Raw genomic sequence first — 20577 nt, 5'->3', positions numbered from 1 at the left:
GGTCACTTTCCCTTTGTCCCGCCCCAAGTCAGGGGTAAACTCAACGGAGTGTGGATCCGGGGCTCCGCGGGAGAGGTCCGCGCAAACGGGCGGAGTGGGTGGGGGGCACCCGGGGCCTCGTAGCCCGCAAAGTACCCATCACGCCCAAGGGTTTCTGGAGCCGGGGTGGGGGAGGAGGAGGAGGCGGAGGAGGAGAAAGGGGAGGGCCGAGAGGGGCAGGCAGGCTCGGGACTCGGAGGTCATGCATAATTCAACAGCTCAACTTTCGGGCCCGCCTCTTTCCTGGGAGTAGGAGTTTGCTCCAAACTTTGTTTATGGGACAGTCCGGGAGCCGCGGCGGCCGCGCTGTCTGCTTCTCCTCCGCCGCCTCGTCCGAGACCGCCAACGCCTGAGGCCAGCTTGGGGGATGTGAGAGCCGAAGCCCCTCGACTGCCAGGCACCGAGGCAGGTTGGGATCGGCCAGCCAGGGTCCGGCTCCAGTCCTGCAAGCTCGGGACGCGCCCGAGCGACCCAGGCCCGACGGCGGCCGCCGCGCGCCCGCACTCGGCTTCGCTGCGCGCCCAGGTAGTGCCCGCTGGAGCGCGCCCGCGCACCGCTTCGGGGCGCGACGTGGAGCTGGCTCGTGTTGGGATTTCTTGGGGGGTGGGTGGGTGGCTGCCTTCCCTGGAGAGCTGCGACCTGTTCTTTGCCACCAACAGCGAGTGCAGTTACCTCCCTCCTCCCCCAACCACCCGCCCTTCCTTCTCTCAGTAACTTCTTTGCTTCAAGAAAGTTGCATAATTCTGGAGGCTGGGAGGGAGGGACCCCTCCCCCATCCGGCTGGTCTTGCTGCCGAGCGTCTGGGATCTCGAGGCGGACACTAGCTGTTTCTTTTCCTTTTCTCCCCATTTTCTCCCCGTACTCCCTCCTCCGACCTTAAATAAAAGGCTGATCTGGCCTTATTTATTTTTTTCCAGAAGATGAATCCGGCCTCGGCGCCCCCTCCGCTCCCGCCACCCGGGCAGCAAGTGATCCACGTCACGCAGGACCTAGACACGGACCTCGAAGCCCTCTTCAACTCGGTCATGAACCCCAAGCCCAGCTCGTGGCGGAAGAAGATCCTGCCCGAGTCGTTCTTCAAGGAGCCTGACTCCGGCTCGCACTCGCGCCAGTCGAGCACCGACTCGTCCGGCGGTCACCCGGGGCCCCGGCTGGCTGGCGGCGCCCAGCACGTCCGCTCGCACTCGTCGCCCGCGTCCCTGCAGCTGGGCACGGGCGCGGGCGCCGCGGGCAGCCCCGCGCAGCAGCACGCGCACCTCCGCCAGCAGTCCTACGATGTGACCGACGAGCTGCCTCTGCCCCCCGGCTGGGAGATGACCTTCACGGCCACTGGTCAGAGGTACTTCCTAAAGTAAGTCAGCCTGGAGCAGGGGGAACGGGCTAGGTGGGTGGGGGTGGGGGTGGGGGTGGGGGTGGAGGTGGGGGTCGGGGGGGGGGGAGAGCACGGAGTCACGGTGCCCAGGGCGCGCGCGCAGGAGTGTGTGACGGTGTGTCCCTCCGGGCTCTTTGCCTACGATCTGGGAAGTTGGAAGGAAGGAGTGGGTCTCTGGGTATTGGAATTGTAAGGGGTCAGAAGCAGAGAGACTGGTGAGGTTATTCCAGGGCGTCCCCAAAGATTCGGGACGTGGAAACTCTTAGAGGTAGGAGAGACAGCAGGGTCGTTTTGGGGGGATCGGCCTGGGAGTGGATGAAAACACAGGCGTGACTTGGCCCAGAGTCTGAAATATGGATCCAGACGCCTGGGCGTAAACCCTTACCCCCTTCCGTGCCCATTCTAAGTCGCATACCTCAGCCGGGTCCACTAGGACGCGACACCAAGATAGCCGGGAGGAAAGGCTACCTGAGGCTTGGGGACACGAGGGACTCTTGGAGGTGCAGGTGGTCTGCGGTCTCTTCTGGGGAGAAGCAAGCTGGCAGAGTGAGCACTGCCCGGTTGGCCCCACGGCTCCCTCCCAGTGGGGTGAGGTAATGACCACACTGCACAGTGATGTAACTAGCAACTGCGTGGTGGAGCACTTGTGGGCTGGACCAACGAACTGTGTGGAAATTGGGTCAGGACTTTTATTATGTCGTACTCGATCACCTAAAATACCATCGAATCAGGGCTCTGCTTTCTCGTTCTGCTTCCCTTCACGTTGTTCCGGCTCTCTGATGTCACGAATTTTACATGAGATTCGTATTACACTGCACGGGAAAATATGCTCACAGACATGGAGAGAATCGTTTTAGTTTGTGGTACCCTGAGATAATTGTGTTTCAGAGGAGAATCTGAGCTGGCACCTGCAAGGTAACCAGGGAGGTCATGAAGAGTCTGGGTGCCCATGGCCTCCATGGCAGCCGTGCCCGCTGGTCTGCTTGGTTCAGCATTGCCTGCACTCACTGGCTGGCGGTTCACAGCCCCGGGAGAATTCCTCTTCCTAGAACTTGCCTTTAGAGTTTATTTATTTAAAGCCCATGTTTCTCTGATGGGGCAGCCTTCGTTTGAAACTTAATGTGAAGACATTATGTGCTGTCTAAAACGTATAATCAGTCCTTTCTTCGGTGTTAACATTTGACCCTTTGATTGCTGTCTGAGGGCCCTAATAATGAATACACAGGAAAGGAAAGGATGAGGTTTATTATAACCAACTCTGACTTATCCTGGTGGCCATTTATTCTTCCCCCATCCCAATGCTCTTGACAGGCTGTGCGAGGAGAAGTTCTTTGTTTTGTTTATGGGGTTGGTGCAATGCTGAGAAACACTTGTCCTGAAACTGATTTGATGACCATTTTCTCCCAATACTGGTCTCCTCGTCCTTGAGTGACAGTGTGGACATGTCCTTGTCCTTGAGTGACAGTGTGGACAGGTCCTCAGTTCTTTGACTTTTTTTTTTTTTAAAGGGAGATAGGGAGAGACAGAGACTAGAAGGGAAAGAGATGAGAAACATCAATTTGTAGTTGTGGCACTTTAATTTTTCATTGATTGCTTTCTCCTATGTGCCTTAACCAGGGGGCTCCAGCTGACACAGTGACCCCTTATTCAAGTCAGCGACCTTGGGCTAAAGCCAGTGACCTTTGGGCTCAAGCCAGAGATCATTGGGTCACGTCTGTGATCCCACACTCAAACCGTTAACCCCGTGCTCAAGCCGGGTGAGCCCGCACTCAAGCTGGTGACCTTGGGGTTTCAAACCTGGGTCCCCAGCATTTCTGGTCGATGCTCTATCCACTATACCACCTGGTCAAGCCTCAGTTCTTTGACTTTTAAATGGCTGGTGTAATTCAAATATATGTTATAATAACATGACATTTTTCAAAATGTGATGCTGTTCCAAAGGATTACATTAGTTACTATAGTACATAAAGGTCCAAAATAGCTAGTGTCTTGTATTAATAGGGACATTTAGTTTTGAATATTTTATTGTGACTTTTATAGAAATGGACTTAGTAAGAAACAAAATAGAAGAAAGACAATGATTTACAGTAATTTGGGAGGATCTTTTTTGTAGCCAAATGATTTTTAAACTGTGTTAATGAATATACACAGACAACCTTATAAGAAATAAGAGGGGGCTTGCCCGTTATATGACAAAAGGTAGGGGAAAAAAAAGACCCTCAAATAAAAGCCTTGGCCGGGTAGCTCAAGTTGGTCAGAGTGTTACCCTGACATGGCTGAGGTTGTGGGTTCGATCCCAGTCAGGGTACATACGGATCTACTGACCAGTGATGGCATGAATAAATGGAGCAACAGAATTGATGTTTCTCTCTCTCTCTGTTTCTGCCTCTCTCCCTTTCCCTTTTTCTATAAAGATTTTATTTATTTATTTATTTTTTACAGAGTCAGAGGGAGGGATAGATAGGGACAGACAGACAAGAACGGAGAGAGATGAGAAGCATCAGTCATCAGTTTTTCGTCGAGACACCTTAGTTGTTCACTGATTGCTTTCTCATATGTGTCTTGACCGCGGGCCTTCAGCAGACCGAGTAACCCCTTGCTCTAGCTAGCGATCTTGGGCCCAAGCTGGTGAGCCTTGCTCAAACCAGATGAGCCCGCACTCAAGCTGGCGACCTCGGGGTCTCGAACCTGGGTCCTTCTGCATCCCAGTTCGACGCTCTATCCACTGCGCCACCGCCTGGTCAGGCCCTTTCCCTTTTTCTAAAAGTCAATCAGTAAAGTAAATAAGAGCAGGACCAGAAAATTGCCTTTTATACATGTTTTGAATGATTGGAGTAGCTCGGAACTGTGTGAAACTCGGTTAACAGCCGACGTTAGTTTGGGAGAGAGAGTTGCTCTGATCTGTACGCCCACCTCCCCAACACCAACCACTCCCCAACCCAAAGAAAAGTGCGTCTTCAGGCACTGGATCACCGGCGAAAACAACAGCTGAAAAATACAACAGGTAGTAAACTAGCCTGATCTGATGCCATCCCCGGAAATGTTTTGGCCAAATAGCTTTGGGAGTTAAAGAAATTAAGTCATTGTGACTTGTCTTTCAGGGTTAGCAGTCCCCCAGAGTTCTCCGAGTGTCTAGTGGCACTTTGTTTAAAGTTGGAACAGGGTAAACGTTATATGTCACACTGTGTTACACGACCTCAGAAGGGAATACGTTTTGGTGGATTAAGTTCAAAAAGGATGGCAGTTTACCCTGATTTAATTTTTACAACATCGACTTGTAACTCTGTTCCGTCATCTCCATGAAATGGGATTAGCAGGAGACTCTTAGGTTGGGAGTCTAGGGCGTTATAGGTCAGAAATCAAAGTATTTTAGATTTTAGAATCGTCAAGGGTCCTTTCTCTTTTTTCATTTTTTCTAAACTGAGGTCAGGGAAGAGTGACGCCTTGACTTTGGGACAGTCACATGGTTAATGAACAGTGGAGCCTGGATTGGACCTCAAATCAGGTGCCCTTTGCTTACACATCAGTTTCCTGTTTGCCCCATTCCTACCTTTATGCCCAGGCCATTCACCAGCTGAGCAACAAGCTTTATGGGAAATAAAGTCTGAATGTCTAAGATGCTTTGAAGAGCTTTTTGTCATTTTCTCAGAGATGATTGTTCCCAGGTGTATGACGTCATCACTTGCTGGTACCTCTTAAAGGACACCTGTTCTGAGTGGTCACACCTTTCCTGTGCTGTGTGGTCATTCCTTTAGGGTAGCATGTAACCACAGAGAGGATTAGTAGTAAAACACCGGCTTCTGGAAATGACTGCATTGTTCCTGCTGTCCTCTAGAGGGCGACCCTCAGGCTGGGGGTGTGAGTGGGTCCTGGGCTCTTCGCAGCCTGGCACACTGACTTTGAACATGGACCACATTAAAATTAAAAAAAAAAATTCAGATTAGAAATAGAATATGTGTTTATTGTACATAAACTGGAAAATAGAGAATTATAGATTTATGAAATGATCTGACTTCAGTAGAACTTCCCATTCTTGCAAGAAATTTTTATTTGACTCACATTCTATAAGAAAAAATCTTTTATCCCCACTCTTAAATACAATTCCAATTATAATATTTGCCTGTTATTACAGTTTTTAGTAATAATTTTCATGATTTGCTTTTTTTGAAAGGTGTGGTAGAAAATTATTTTTGTCAAAGTGATCTATGCACTTGGTAACAAGTTCAATAAAACAGAAAGACTTTTGTTGAAAAACAATGGCTTCCTTCACTTCCTTTAACTTCACAAAGAGAACCTCTTAATTTTTACAACTATTTTTGCATTTAATTCTTAGATTGTTACCTCCTTAACTGAAATACGTGTTTACCACTGTTTTTTGACTTATCAATGTTAACTCCTGATATAAAAGTGAGATTGTTGCTCCTTAAGCTTTTTTCTTTCTCTCCCAAGTTTAATACTTATATTGCTTTAATATAACTATGTTTCTTTATTAGGCCATATCTGTTATTCTTTTGGTCAACTTTTGACAGTATTTCTTGATTCCCCATTTTGTAAGTCAAGGAGGTTTGGGCAGCTACTAGTTATATAATTAGCTGTTTGTCAATGACACTCTTGACATTCCAAAGCTTTGAACCCATAACCAATAAAGGGACCTTTTTATTCATAAATTATTCTTTTTTTTTTTTTTTTTTTTTGTATTTTTCTGAAGCTGGAAACGGGGAGAGACAGTCAGACAGACTCCCGCATGTGCCCGACCGGGATCCACCCGGCATGCCCACCAGGGGCGACGCTCTGCCCACCAGGGGGCGATGCTCTGCCCCTCCGGGGCGACGCTCTGCTGCGACCAGAGCCACTCTAGTGCCTCGGGCCAAGGCCAAGGAGCCATCCCCAGCGCCCGGGCCATCTCCGCTCCAATGGAGCCTTGGCTGCGGGAGGGGAAGAGAGAGACAGAGAGGAAGGAGGGGGTGGGGGTGGAGAAGCAAATGGGCGCTTCTCCTATGTGCCCTGGCCGGGAATCGAACCCGGGTCCCCCGCACGCCAGGCCGACGCTCTACCGCTGAGCCAACCGGCCAGGGCCTCGTAAATTATTCTTAAACTTGAAAATTCTTAAGCAGTAATGACATTATTGCAATTCTGTAAATATAATTCATTGCCTGTGTATTAAGATTAGATTTTAGACTTGCACATTGGGTCTGGTGTCAGGAGTCCTGGGCCAGTCAGAAGAGGATATATATTCAGCACCAAAGTCAAACAGGCTTTGTTTTTACTCCTATCAGTGTTTACATTTGTGTCATCTTTTTTTTTTTTTTTTTTTGTATTTTTCTGAAGTTGGAAACGGGGAGGCAGTCAGACAGACTCCCGCATGCGCCCGACCAGGATCCACCCGGCATGCCCACCAGGGAGCGATGCTTTGCCCATCTGGGGCATTGCTCTGTTGCAACCAGGGCCATTCTAGCACCTGAGGCAGAGGCCATGGAGCCATCCCCAGCGCCCGGGCCATCTTTGCTCCAATGGAGCCTTGGCTGCTGGAGGGGAAGAGAGAGACAGAGAGGAAGGAGAGGGGGAGGGGTGGAGAAGCAGATGGGCGCTTCTCCTGTGTGCCCTGGCTGGGAATCGAACCGGGGACTCCTGCACACCAGGCCGACGCTCTACCATGAGCCAACCGGCCAGGGCCTCATCTTTTTTTTTTTTTTTTTTCATGTTTGTATTTTGATGACTTTCTTAAACATTTTTTTTCTTGTGTTTCTAATTGCCTTTTTATATGTCTGTATATTCTTTGCCTTTATTATGATATCAGAGCTTTTTAGGCTCGTAATTCCATTGATTCTCTCGAGTCTTCCTTCCCTGAGCTCCTATTTCCACATTCCTTCATCTTTCTGTGCCTTTCTGGAGGCTGAGTGCTCTCCAGACCTACAGCAGAGTTGTCACCTGGAACTTCTGTTTACTTCTCTCCGTGGCTGAAAGCGCTGTTTCTTTTTTTCATGTCTTCTTTTTTTTTGAGGGGGTGGGGGTGGGAGGTTGGTTATACCTTCATTTTGCTGGAGTACATGCTTGAGTAACTTCTTAAGAAATGTTTGTGGAATGTTCATTTTTCAAATCCTTCTCAATTTGAAAATATTTAACTGACACGGCTGGTTCTTTTTCTCTTCCTCTCTGGGTGTTGTTTTTGATGTCCTTGTTGTCATGAAGGGCTTTTTGTCATTCAAAAATACCGCCTGTTGCCTTAGTTCATTTCTTTGTTTGTAGAATGAGGATAATAATGCCCATTTCATGGTATTTTGAAAGATTAAGTGAGATAATGTATTCGAAGTGTCTGGCATGTGGTAGACTTCCAATACGAGTTCCTTCTCTCTCCTTTCCACGCACATACACACGCTATTGACCTGGCCGACACCAGAGGCAGAGACCTGGGCAAAAGAGGAAGCTGATTTGGACTCTAGGTTGTGGTTATGGCTCTGAATGACAACCAGGGTCTGAGATTAAAAGCCGGTTTTTAAAATTCAAAATAGGATTCGAGACTCACTTTTCTTGTTTAGGAACCTGAATTGGAATGCCCACCCTGGGTGCGCTTTCTCTTGAGCATCTTGGCGAGAGACGACCCAGCCCCTTCCGAGGAGGGTCTGTTTCTTACTTTTTGGAATCTGGCTTGTAGCTACTAGTTGGGCTGATTTTGCGTGGGAAAGAGGGAGGATGGGATGGAGAAATGAGAGTTGAAGAGGGGAGGTAATTGACATTTACTGCTGACCTTCTCTACGCCAGACCGGGCAGGGAGCTGACTTGGGGCTTCCCAGAGAGACGGTACCCAGATCAGCCATGAAGCACACGCCTGACCCATGTGTGTGCAAACTTTGTTCATAGTCCTATGTGCTTTCACATACATTCTTTCTTTTCACCCTCATCGTGACCTTGTGGACAGGTACTTATTATTATCTGATTTTACTGTTGAGGAGGACACTGAGGCCCAATGAGGTTGAGTGAATGGCCCGGGCTTGCAGAACAGGGGGGTGGCAGAGATGGAATTAGAATAATGATTTTAAAACCTATGCTTCTGACCTTGCACAGTGTTGCCTCGTGCCAGTTACATGCCCATACTGGGGCCCTGTAATTAGGTATCCCTGGTGACCAGATGACTCTGGAGTGGTGGGTGGAACGCGAGAGTTCGCTTCTGAACCCAGTCTGGGTGGTCCCATTCGGAGCTCTCTGTGCTGGAGAGAGAGGTGATGAAACAAACACAAGCCAGACGCGGATGGTAACCCTAGAGTGCCTGTTTTTATTTCATTCTCGAGGTTTCCAGCATTAAGAAACCCACGTCCTTTTACAGGTAACAGGATGGGACGGTGGTGGTGGTGGATGAGACAGGGGTGGGGAGGGATGACCTAACTGATGCTTGGATTGGGTCCACTGCTGAGGACTTGAGAGGGTCAGTTAGATAATGTTTGTAAATAGTTTCAAGGAGAAAAAAGGCCAGGTTGCTGCTTGTCATTGACTAAGTGCAGAGCTGGGTTGAAAATAGTTTTCTGTAGATCTTTGGGGCAGCATTGATTCTCGATTTTTGCTTGTTGACCAACTGAGTTAAGACTTGTAGGGCCTGGGCCCTGGCCGGTTGGTAGAGCGTCGGCCTGGCATGCAGAAGTCCTGGGTTCGATTCCCGGCCAGGGCACACAGGAGAAGCACCCATCTGCTTCTCCACCCCTCCCCATCTCCTTTCTCTCTGTTTCTCTCTTCCCCTCCCGCAGTGAGGCTCCATTGGAGCAAAGATGGCCCGGGCGCTGGGGATGGCTCCTTGGCCTCTGCCCCAGGTGCTAGAGTGGCTCTGGTCGCAACAGAGCAACCCCCCGGAGGGGCAGAGCATCGCTCCCTGGTGGGCAGAGCATCGCCCCCTGGTGGGTGTGCCGGGTGGATCCCGGTCGGGCACATGCGGGAGTCTGTCTGACTGTCTCTCCCCGTTTCCAGCTTCAGAAAATACAAAAAAAAAAAAAGACTTGTAGGGCCTGACCAGGTGGTGACGCAGTGGATAGAGCATCGGACTAGGATGCTGAGGACCTAGGTGTGAAACCCCGAGGTGGTCGTTGTGAGCGTGGGCTCATCCCGCTTGAGCCGGGGTCTCACCATCTTGAGCGTGGGATCATAAACATGAGCCTGTGGTCGCTGGCTTGGGCCCAAGGTCGCTGGCTCGAGCAAGGGGTCACTCGCTCTGCTGTAGACCCCCCCCCCCCCCCCCCCCGGTCAAGGCACATATGAGAAAGCAGTCAATGAACAACTAAGGAGTCGCAGAACTGGTGCTTTGCTGAGGTCTCACACCCCCTTTCCTGTGGGGGCACCTGGAGGGTCATCAGCCGTGTCAGCCTCTCTAGTGAAAAGTCACTGAGCTCCCCTGCGCTAGCACCGTGCGGCGTGCCACGAAGGGGACACGCACGTGCCACGAAGGGGACACGCACGTGCCAGGGCTCCCGACCGGGACAGCTGGAGGGCTCGCTGGGGAGACCAGAGGGACACAGGCAGAACCAGCCGAAATGGCTGCCGTCCGACCCGGGTGGCGGCAGAGCCGAGAGCAGCTGTCCTCCGTGTGCTGGAAGCTCTTCTCGTGAGGTGTGTGTCATTTTGAGTCTGAGGTTTGCAGCCCAACCGAACGCCTTTCGGCTTCTCCCATTGGCTATCCTCCCTCTGGCTTGGAAACTTGGCACAAGCTGTTCCCTGCGCCTGGAACACTGTTCCCCTGCTTTGTGCCTGGTTAACTCCTGCGTGGCCTCCAGGCAGCAGCCGGTGCCACCCCTGCGGGGGGTTCTCCCCAGCTCTGCCCCACGGGGGGCAGACACGCCGGCTCCATGTCCCCCAGCCCTGGCACCTTGCTGGTTTCCACTGCGAGGCTGCACACTGGGGTTTCTCATAGGAACCGGCCGTGTTTGGGATTGTACTTCCATCCTGTCTCTGCCCCTCAGACCGAAGGTTTAGAACGGAAGCGCCACGTACCAAACGCAGTCGGGAGAAGATGGATGAAGGGCGGGGGAGGTGGTGTTCAGAGGTGTCCCTGTGAAGGAGGGCGGGCGTGAAGGAACCTGGAAAAGGGGGAAGAATGTGGGTAGGTGGGCAAGGAGTCTTCCAGGAGAAAGAGGCTGGGGAGAGGCGTGCGGAGGCAGGAGCGTGAAGGGTGTGGCCGGTGTGGGTGAAGAAGAGAGGTGTTGGCTGGTGAGGGATTGTTCATCCACTGGGCTAGGATGGGCATACTGGCATTTTGCTAGTAAACGTCAACTTCCTCATCTCTTAATTCTGAGATACGCCGACCCTAGCTTTATCCAAAGGTAGCGGGAGACCCCTACCATTGTTGTCCCCTATTTTGAGCTCTTCCTGATTGTTTAGGGACCTAAGAATTTTATACGAACAGAAGAGTCTGAGATGAGCCTTTCATAGCTGTGCCCCCGTCCATCTGTCCATGTGTCCGTCCTTCCATATGTCATCCGTTCAGTTGAACGTGTTTCACAAGGGGGGGTGGCCTTGGCCCTTCGACTCAAACCCAGCCGCACCGACTCTGCCGTCTCTGCTTGTGAATGGATCGCTCGTGGGTCCGGCTGTTTCCAGAATACTCTCGTGGTTTTGGGCAGTTTCTAAGTTCCCCTGAGGCTGGTCAGTGGAGCGCAGACAAAACTGAGATTCTGGAACCACAGGGAACCGGTCAAGGCCCCCCTAGGCCCTGTCCCCCGAGGGCGCCTGGCCCCAGCAGCTGGCGGCCTCCCTCTCAGGGGCGTCCACCCTCAGCTCTGAGTGAGGGCTGCTGAGAACCTTTCCACACGAAGCCACGATGCGGAGTCACACAGCAATGTTTTCGGATGACTTAGTTAAATTCAAAAAAAGTGTTTGAACAGGTATACAGATAAATGACCAAAAACTCAAATAGCAGCAAAGCCTGTGCTGTGAGAAACCTCTCTTCCTCCTGCCCTAGTCCTCCAGTTTTCTCCCCAGAATAGCAGTTTCTGTGTCTTTCTGTAGAAACTATGTGAGTGCAAGCATGCACATACGTGTATTTGTATGTTAAATGGATGTACTCTCCTGGACTATTCTCAGCACAGTACAAGTGGTCTATATCAGTGGTCCCCAACCCCCGGGCCACGGACCGCTAGTGGTCCGTGGGCCATTTGGTACCTGTCCGCAGAGAACGAATAAATAACTTACATTATTTCCATTTTACTTATATTTAGGTCTGAACGATGTTTTATTTTTAAAAAATGACCAGATTCCCTCTGTTACATCCGTCTAAGACTCACTCTTGATGCTTGTCTCGGTCATGTGATACATTTATCTGTCCCACCCTAAAGGCCGGTCCGTGAAAATATTTTCTGACATTAAACCGGTCCGTGGCCCAAAAAAGGTTGGGGACCACTGGTCTATCTATATCCTTCAGCATCTTCCTGTTTCACTTACTATGTCTTGGTTTTCATTCCTCTTTTGTACATAAATACCTGCTTTATTTTCTTATTTTTAATTTTTCCATTTTATTTTTTTATACAGAAATTTTCAGTTACAGTTGACATACAATAGTATATTAGTTTCAGGTGTAAAACGTAGTGATTAGACATTTACATTGTCTGTGAAGCTATTCTGCTTAATTTCTTCAGGACTATGTGGTATTCCATTGTATGGATGTACTATAATTTTAAAGGACTGATCCCCTGTTGATGGGCATCTAGATTGTTTCTGACTTTCCCTTTTGTGTGTGTGTGTGTGTTTTTCTGAAGTGAGGAGCAGGGGGGAGGCAGAGAGACAGACTCCCGTATGTGCCTTACCAGGATCCACCCGGCATGCCCACCAGAGGGGCGATGCTCGGCCCCTCTGGGGTGTTACTCTGTTGCAATGGAGCTATTCTAGTGTCTGAGACGGAGGCCATGGAGCCGTCCTCAGCGCGTGGGCCAACTTTGCTCCAATGGAGCCTCGGCTGCAGGAGGGGAAGAGAGAGAAATGGAGAGGAAGGAGGGGGGGGTGGAGAAGCAGATGGGCCCTTCGCCGGTGTGCCCTGGCCGGGAATCGAACCCGGGACTTCCACACGCTGGGCTGACGCTCCACCACTGAGCCAACCGGCCAGGGCTTATCTTTCCCTTTTTAATCATGAAAATGATCTATACTCAAACACTGGTGGAGGGAAGAGGATGGGGAATAAGTCCTTCTGATCTTCCCCGCGTCTCTATTGAGCGAGAGCCGTTGTGAACGAACGCTTTGTGTCCAGAGATGCTCTCCTCAGTCCTCAGCTTATCCTCTCTCTAGTTCCTCTGTTGTCCAGTTGATCCGCCGCCCACTGTTGTGCCTCGCAGCCAGTCCATTTACCCTTGGTGCACTAGGGTGGTGCACGGTCTGGCCGGTGCTCCAGCCAGCTTAGGTGGATGCCCAGCCACTCCGCGTTAGTGGCATACCGGAGTGAGGCAGCTGATGGCGCATCTCCGTGCTGCTCAAAGTGTGGCCCGTGGACGGACACCGGCGTGCTGGTGTCACTGGGCCAGGACAAGCTAGACACAGACGCTGACAGCGTTTAAAGATATAAAAATAGCAAAATGACATTGTTGCGGCACCTAAGCACGTGATCAGTGGGATTGTCTCGTGGGACAGGGTAGTCGGAGGATGTCAGACTTTTGTGCTGAGTCACGTGTGGCCTGAGCTACATACAAGCCGGCCACCATAGGACCACGGACTGGTCTGGACAGATTGAAAAGGAAAAACACTGGTCCTTCATTTCACCACAGATAGTTTGAGAATCACTGATCTGTTTCTCCTAATTCTGTTTGTCCATCCATCCATCCATCCATCCATTTGCCTATCTATCATTTTATTTTTCCATCCATCTTTATAACTATCTTTTATATATCAAGTAATTAATCAACTAACCATATCTCTTATTGACTGAACAAGGATAATCCATCTAAGATGTTGAACAGTCAGTGTCAACATGGAAATGAACTTTATGGCACGAGGTAATACGTGGTCAGTTTTTCAGTACACAGTATATTTCACGTCTCTGTGACCCCTGTGCTAACCCGTTCTTTTAGAAATACGCCTCAGCACAATGCAGTTCTGAACACTGAGGGTGAATCTAAGTTGTGTTCATTTCCGTGAATAACCCACCTGCCGGCATTGCTGGCTGCAGACTCAGCATTGTACCGTGGGGACTGCAGAAAAACACAACACGCTGGATTGTTTATTTATTTATTTATTTTTTTAATTTTTTTTTTTTTATTCATTTTTAGAGAGGAGAGAGAGGGAGAGAGAGACAGAGAGAGAGAAGGGGGGAGGAGCTGGAAGCATCAACTCCCATATGTGCCTTGATCAGGCAAGCCCAGGGTTTCGAACTGGCGACCTCAGCATTTCCAGGTCGACGCTTTATCCACTGCGCCACCACAGGTCAGGCCACGCTGGATTGTTTATTAAAAATACATACTCCTTTGTGGTGGCTTTTCTTTTTTTTTTTTTTTTTTTTGTATTTTTCTGAAGCTGGAAACGGGGAGAGACAGTCAGACAGACTCCCGCATGCGCCCGACTGGAATCCACTCGGCATGCCCACCAGGGGCGACGCTCTGCCCACCAGGGGGCGATGCTCTGCCCCTCCGGGGCGTCGCTCTGCCGCGACCAGAGCCACTCCAGCGCCTGGGGCAGAGGCCAAGGAGCCATCCCCAGCGCCCGGGCCATCCTTGCTCCAATGGAGCCCCGGCTGCGGGACGGGAAGAGAGACAGAGAGGAAGGGGGGGGGGTGGAGAAGCAAATGGGCGCTTCTCCTGTGTGCCCTGGCCGGGAATTGAACCCGGGTCCCCCGCACGCCAGGCCGACGCTCTACCGCTGAGCCAACCGGCCAGGGCCTGTGGTGGCTTTTCTACAAATATTAAGATATTAAATATTGGTCTTGCTCCCAATTTGTCCAAGAAAATCATTTATTGGCCTAGATGTCCAAAGGTTGAGGGAGCAGCTGTGGTAAGCCATCAAAAAGTAGACAAGTGTGCCTGACAAGTGATGGCGCAGTGTGGATAGAGCATCAACCTGGGATACAGAGGACCCAGGTTCGAAACCCCAAGGTCGCCAGCTTGAGCGCGGGCTCACCAGCTTGAGCGTGGGACCATAGACATGACCCTGTAGTAAAGTTGCTGGCTTGAAGCCCAATGTCTCTGGCTTGAGCCCAAAAGCCACTGGCTTGGGCAAGGGGTCACTGGCTCGACTGGACCCCCCCCCCCCCAGTCAAGGCACTTATGAGAAACAATCAGTAAGTTGTTCTTCTCATCTCTCTCTTTGTCTTGTCTGTCTCTCTTGCTTAAAAAAATAAAAAAGCAAATGACAGATGTAACTAAAATAAACAGACATGTCTTTTACTGGCTTGATTTTATTTTAGAATTTATTTTAAAAAGCTGGATTACTTTCTTTTTTTACAGGGACAGAGAGAGGGATAGATAGGGACAGACAGACAAGAATGGAGAGAGATGAGAAACATCAATCATCAGGGGTTTTTTTGTTGTTGCGACACCTTAGTTTATTGATTGCTTTCTCATATGTGCCTTGACCGTGGGCCTTCAGCAGACTGAGTGACCCCTTGCTGGAGCCAGCAACCTTGTGTTCAAGCTGGTGGGCTTTTGCTCAAACCAGATGAGCCTGCGCTCAAGCTGGCGACCTCGGGGTTTCGAACCTGGGTCCTCCGTGTCCCAGTCCAAGACTCTATCCACTGCTCCACCGCCTGGTCAGGCAAACATACTCTTATAAAAAGAATTAAAACAGAACTGAAAGCTCTTCAGTGAAAGGAGTACTTGACCCACTAGTTACACTCAGGTGTGTCCACTGTTCACGGTTGTTCGTGTGTCTTCCAGGAATGTGTCACGCACACACGACGACTTATAGCGGCATCAGATGCTGGTGTGGGGAGTTGTGAGAGCCACAGCTTGGGCGGTCTTCATTTCTGGTGGACCCTCACGCAGCCTCAGGACTGTGTAGGGTATAGGCGTGGATTAAATTCTGGAGAACTAGATGTGTTGACGGGTGGGGAGGTCTCAGGGTGAAAACCTTTGTTGAGGTAACTGTTGTGTAGAGACTGGGGCTTGGCTTTGTGCTTCAGAGAAGTGGATGTCCTTGCTGCTTCAGAACTGGTGAGGTTTTTGGGAACAGTCTGTGGGCTGCGCTGGGCTGAAAAGGGAGTGGAAACTTTAACTGCAGTTTCAGAATTCACAAGCAGGGACTCGAATATTCGCTGCTCTGGAATGAAGTCCTCGTCACAGTGGTTTCATCGCGGGGACCTGGCTTGGGTGGCGCTGGAAGAGGGAAGATGTGAACCCACTTACGGGATATTAGGCCAGGTGCATTCGACAGGCTTTGCAACGGGTTAGAGAAGGACCGCGAGGAAAAGACAGGAAGGGAAGGTTTGCTGGCTGTATAGTGACATGAAGGATGATGCCTCTAATGGTAACAGACAGTACTGGGAGGTGCAAAAGAGGCTGAGGAGTTTTTAACAGGTTGAATTTGAAGTGACATTAAGATAGCCAAGGGATACCTGACCGGGTGGTGGTGCAGTGGGTAGAGCATCAGCCTGAAATGCTGAGGTACCGGGTTCAAAAACACGAGGTCACTGGCTTGAGCGTGGTTGAATGTGGGGTTGCCGGCTTGAGCGCGGGGTCGCTGGCTTGAGCAAGGGGTCAGTGGCTTATCTGGAGCCCCTTGGTCAAGACATTTATGAGAGAGCAATCAGTGAACAACTAAGGTGCTGCAATGAAGAATGATGCTTCTCGTCTCTCTCCCTTCCTGTCTGTCCCTGTCTGTCCTTCCCTCTGTCCCTGCCATCTCTCCCTCTCACTAAGAGAAGATATCCAAGGGAGATATATATATGTATATTTATGTAAATATATATATACACACACATATATGTATTCACACACTCACATGTATGTAATAATTAATTTATACCTAGATAACCAATCTCTGTAAGTATAACTACACACACACATACACACACACACTCAAATCCAGATGTGGATGAGAACCCTCAGAGGTCCCAGGAAGAGTGGGAAAAGGAGAGAGGGCAGCCGGCTAGCCGCTGTGAAGGAGATGGAGGAGAAACAGCCAGAGACAGAGGGGGAAACCGAGAAGCAGGACTTGGAATCCAGGGAGACTGAGCAGGTGGATCCAGCAGCCTTGGGACATCCCAGCTGACAGTGTGATAAAGACGTGATCTTTTTTTTTTTTTTTAATTTTTATTTATTTATTTATTCATTTTAGAGAGGAGAGAGAGAGGGAGAGAGAGAGACATGGGGGAGGAGCTGGAAGCATCAACTCCCATATGTGCCTTGACCAGGCAAGTCCAGGGTTTTGAACCGGCGACCTCAGCATTTCCAGGTCGACGCTTTATCCACTGCGCCACCACAGGTCAGGCAAGACGTGATCTTTCCACACGCACACACAAAAGGTGAATTCTGCAGGTTGATGCTCACAGGTCACGGGGCATGAGGACTGAAAACATCCAGTGGATGGCATTGCCACTGGGTCCCCTTTCTTTCCCCAGGGCAGGGCGCGGGCCTAGGGGACTAATTGATAATTGATATCCTTTAGGTTTTTTTTTTTTGTTTTTTTTTTTTTTAATAGAGACAGAGAGTTAGAGAGAGGGATAGACAGGAACGGAGAGATGAGAAGCATCAATCATCAATTTTTCATTGCAACACTTTAACTGTTCATTGATTGCTTTCTCATATGTGCCTTGACCACAGGCCTTCAGCAGACTGAGTAACCCCTTGCTCAAGCCAGCGACCTTGGGTCCAAGCTGGTAAGCTTTTGCTCAAACCAGATGAGCCCGCGCTCAAGCTGGCGACCTTGGGGTCTCGAACCTGGGTCCTCCGCATCCCAGTCCGACGCTCTATCCACTGTGCCACTGCCCAGTCAGGCCCTTTAGTTTTTGAAGAAGGAAAAACATGAAGAAAAGAATCATTTCAGTTCGGTAAGGGTGAGGTACGGCCTCCAGTTCCCGCATGCCCCGTGGCGTCCGCGCTGAGGCGCACGGCCTCATCACGGACCCAGCGGGGCCTCATCACGGACCCAGCGGCGGATAGAGACGGACCACACGCGTGCTTATTTCCACGTCCTGCGACCACAAGGTCTGGAGTCACTGACCAAGATCAGTTCTGAGAGTTGGTAAAAATATCACTGGGATGACGAGGATAGTCCCTCACCGTGCGGAGTGACACCCTCGGGTGCTGGCTGTGTCATAATCTGTCACACTTTGTAGCGCCCGGGGCGTTCTTGTTGGCGTGCGCCCTACTTTATTGCAGCCAGAAACGGGACAGCTTCGGTTTGCAGCGTATCCGTGACAAACGTGGGTTTCGGAATATGATGCAACCGCAGTTTCAGAGAAACGTTTATCTTTCCTATCTTTCATTCCTCCGTTTGCCCGGAACCGATTTTGCCTCTTGGCAAAGGGGATTCTGAAGTCAGGGCGGGTCAGTGCCCGGGACCGGTTCTCCTTGCACAATAGCTAAGCAAAGAAAACATGTTAGATTCCATCGAACTGGTGTGAGCGTTGGGCTCTATTTCATAGTTAGAAGCTGGAAGTGGAAAGGGACGTTCTGTTGCCGTTTTCTCTCCTAGACCAGCACCTGCCGTCTTCGTGGCTGCTTTGGAATTTGTATAAACACGTGAAGTCAGTAGGAGGGATTAAGAATCGTAAAAGAAGTAGTAAATTTCGGTGTGGCTTATAAAATTGCTTATGTTTTCTGAAGACGCGTTCTGGTGCAATTGTCTCTACTTTTATGGGTGTTTGCCATCCTGCGTGAAGTATAAACCTCTGTGCGTGGGCTGTTTGGCAACTCTGAGCTCCTCTTGCACAGTTATACCATCCAACGTCTGTTTGGCTATGTGTGCGTGTTAATGTAAAAATCCAACCATCCATATATATTATATAGAAAAACTTGAAGGAGGGAAAGGTGGGAGTAGAGAAAGCTCAGTGAAAGGTATCAGCTATAACCAAGTGCACTTCTAAAAATATAATATTTTTTTTGCCCGACCAGGCGGTGGCGCAGTGGATAGAGCCTCGGACTGGGATGTGGAGGGACCCAGGTTTGAAACCCTGAGGTCGCTGGCTTGAGTGTGGAATCAGACAGGACCCCATGGTTGCTGGCTCGAGCACAAGGTCGCTGGCTTGAGCGAGGGGTCACTTGCTCTGCTGCAGTCCCCCCCCCCCCCGTCAAGGTGCACATAAGAGAGCAGTCAATGAACAACTAAGGTGGCTCAATGAAGAATTGATGCTTCTCATCTCTCTTCCTTCCTGTTTGTCCCTATTTGTCCTCTCTCTGTTTCTGTCACACACACACACATGCACACCACAAATATAAAATCCTTTTTTTCTTTAGATTTTTAAAAAGGTTTAGTTACCTTATCTGTGGTCTGAAAAAAGTTAAACCTGAATCTACCCATCTTGCATTTCTGTCCTTACGGGGTGGCAGGGGCCGAGCTCCTGGCTTTGGAAAGCTGAGCTCTCAAGCGGAGGTCTGAAGGCTGTGACCCCACGCAGGCACAGTGGGGCCATTGTTCGTCCTGTTTGTTGCTTACCTGCTAATAACTCTTGACCAGTCTGTGATTATTAATAGATAGTTAACAGTAGGAGCACAGTAAAGTCTAGGGGTTATTATGGACAATTTGGAATGTCAACATTAAAGAAATAATTTTAAAGGTTAGACCTAGACTTGTGGAAGCTTCTTTTCCTTTTTTTTCCTCTGCCCCCATCTTTGGCAGGTGAGCAGCGCAAGGGATGGACCAGCACAGCCCTTGTTTAATTATTAGCCAGAGTGAAGTGGGTCAGGATGGGCCACCGTGCTTTGCATGTCACGTAATAATCGGCCAGCCCTAGTTAATTGGTGGAAAACCATTAAAGGACTTGGGTTTCCCGGTTGCACATGCTTTTGGAATGTTCAACTTGCCTCGTGTGTGTGAATAAAAGGGGCCACGTTCTGGCTAATTAAAGTGCATTGTTCATACCTCCCCCTAGCAAGTTAAGTTTTAAGAGTGCTTGGAAGGCCCTCCTGAGGACTGGCAAACATCTTGGTGACTGGTACATGTCTGTTTGGAGCCTAGTTCTGAGAGCGGTGGAGAAAGAAGAGTATTTTAAACTTCCAAGTGAGCGTGGAGGTGTAAACTGATACCGCGGAGTTGGCTTAGCCGAAGTGAACGATCATACTTACTGACACGTATTACAGACGGGTTTTTAAAACAATGTGTGGTTTGTGCAGTGAGAGTCAAGTTTGCTAAGCGTAAAACAAAAATGTTATATTGTGGAAAAAGAGAAAAGAATACTGTGAAATAAGTAATACCTAATAGCATTAAAAATATAAGGTTTCCTTTCCGAAATATAAACATGAACTTCTCAATGGATGTTTTGAAAATCTGATTTTACTTTGATGTGTCCAGCGACTTGATACATAAAGGGATTATGGGTCTGAATATGTCCAGATCTCGACCGTGTCAATAAATAATACATCTGTAGAGCATGTGAAAGATAAATAAACCTCAAATGACATTCTGTTTTAGTGGTAGTTTTCTGTTGTAATAGGCCGAAAGTAGTTCATTGGCAAAGAAGCAAAATGTTTTCCTCTGTCAGTTTCTAAGTCTGGGATAACACTGGGTTGGTTCTAACCTCGATCCTCACCCACCGTCATTGGCCTCTGAACATCAGCGAGGGCAGGTGACAGGCAGAGGGACAGGCTAGGGAAACATTCAGTAAACCTTAGCAGATGTGAGCCCGGGGGTCTGACCAGTCGTTCCCTGCATGGCATTTAAGGAGGGTTATTTCCTGATCCTAGCGGAGAGGCATTTGTCTGGTGACCGTGCGGGGGACCACCGATGTTGCTTATGGGGACCACCGATGTTGCTGATGGGGGCATGATAAGAAAGGCACGCACCATTCTTGTGAAAAGTGGGCTCCCTGCCTAACACGCTCCGGGGAGTCCTGTGAGTGCCTCGTGCTGTTTTCCTGTTTCCGAGCTGGACTTCTGGGCGCGGGGGGTGGGGGGGGGAGGTTGGGGGGGGGCTTGTTGAGAGGAGGGGAAGGCGATAGAGGAAGCAGAACAAGTCAGAACAAGTGCTCAGCGAGCGGGGGTTTATCAAAGACCTTGCCATGTCCCTCGATGCCCAAACTGGGGTCCAGGTGGTTCACAGGGAGGGGTAACCCTAGCCTC

General features: G+C 49.8%; 1 protein-coding gene across 1 annotated transcript in view; it reads left to right on the top strand.

The window, feature by feature from the left end:
* Positions 1 to 210: 210 nt before the first annotated feature.
* The window catches only part of WWTR1 (WW domain containing transcription regulator 1), a 166817-nt gene continuing 146450 nt past the window's right edge, over positions 211 to 20577 (top strand). Inside the window, exons 1-2 of the mRNA XM_066240913.1 lie at positions 211 to 564; positions 957 to 1390. Of these exons, the coding sequence (XP_066097010.1) occupies positions 960 to 1390 (431 nt within the window). The 5' untranslated portion in view covers positions 211 to 564; positions 957 to 959. The remainder of the gene's footprint in view (positions 565 to 956; positions 1391 to 20577) is intronic.

This window comes from Saccopteryx bilineata, chromosome 8, assembly GCF_036850765.1.
Source record: "Saccopteryx bilineata isolate mSacBil1 chromosome 8, mSacBil1_pri_phased_curated, whole genome shotgun sequence".
In the NCBI taxonomy this organism is placed as follows: Eukaryota; Metazoa; Chordata; class Mammalia; order Chiroptera; family Emballonuridae; genus Saccopteryx; species Saccopteryx bilineata.
The sequence above is the reverse complement of the archived record's forward strand: the minus strand, read 5'-3'. Positions and strand labels throughout refer to the sequence as shown.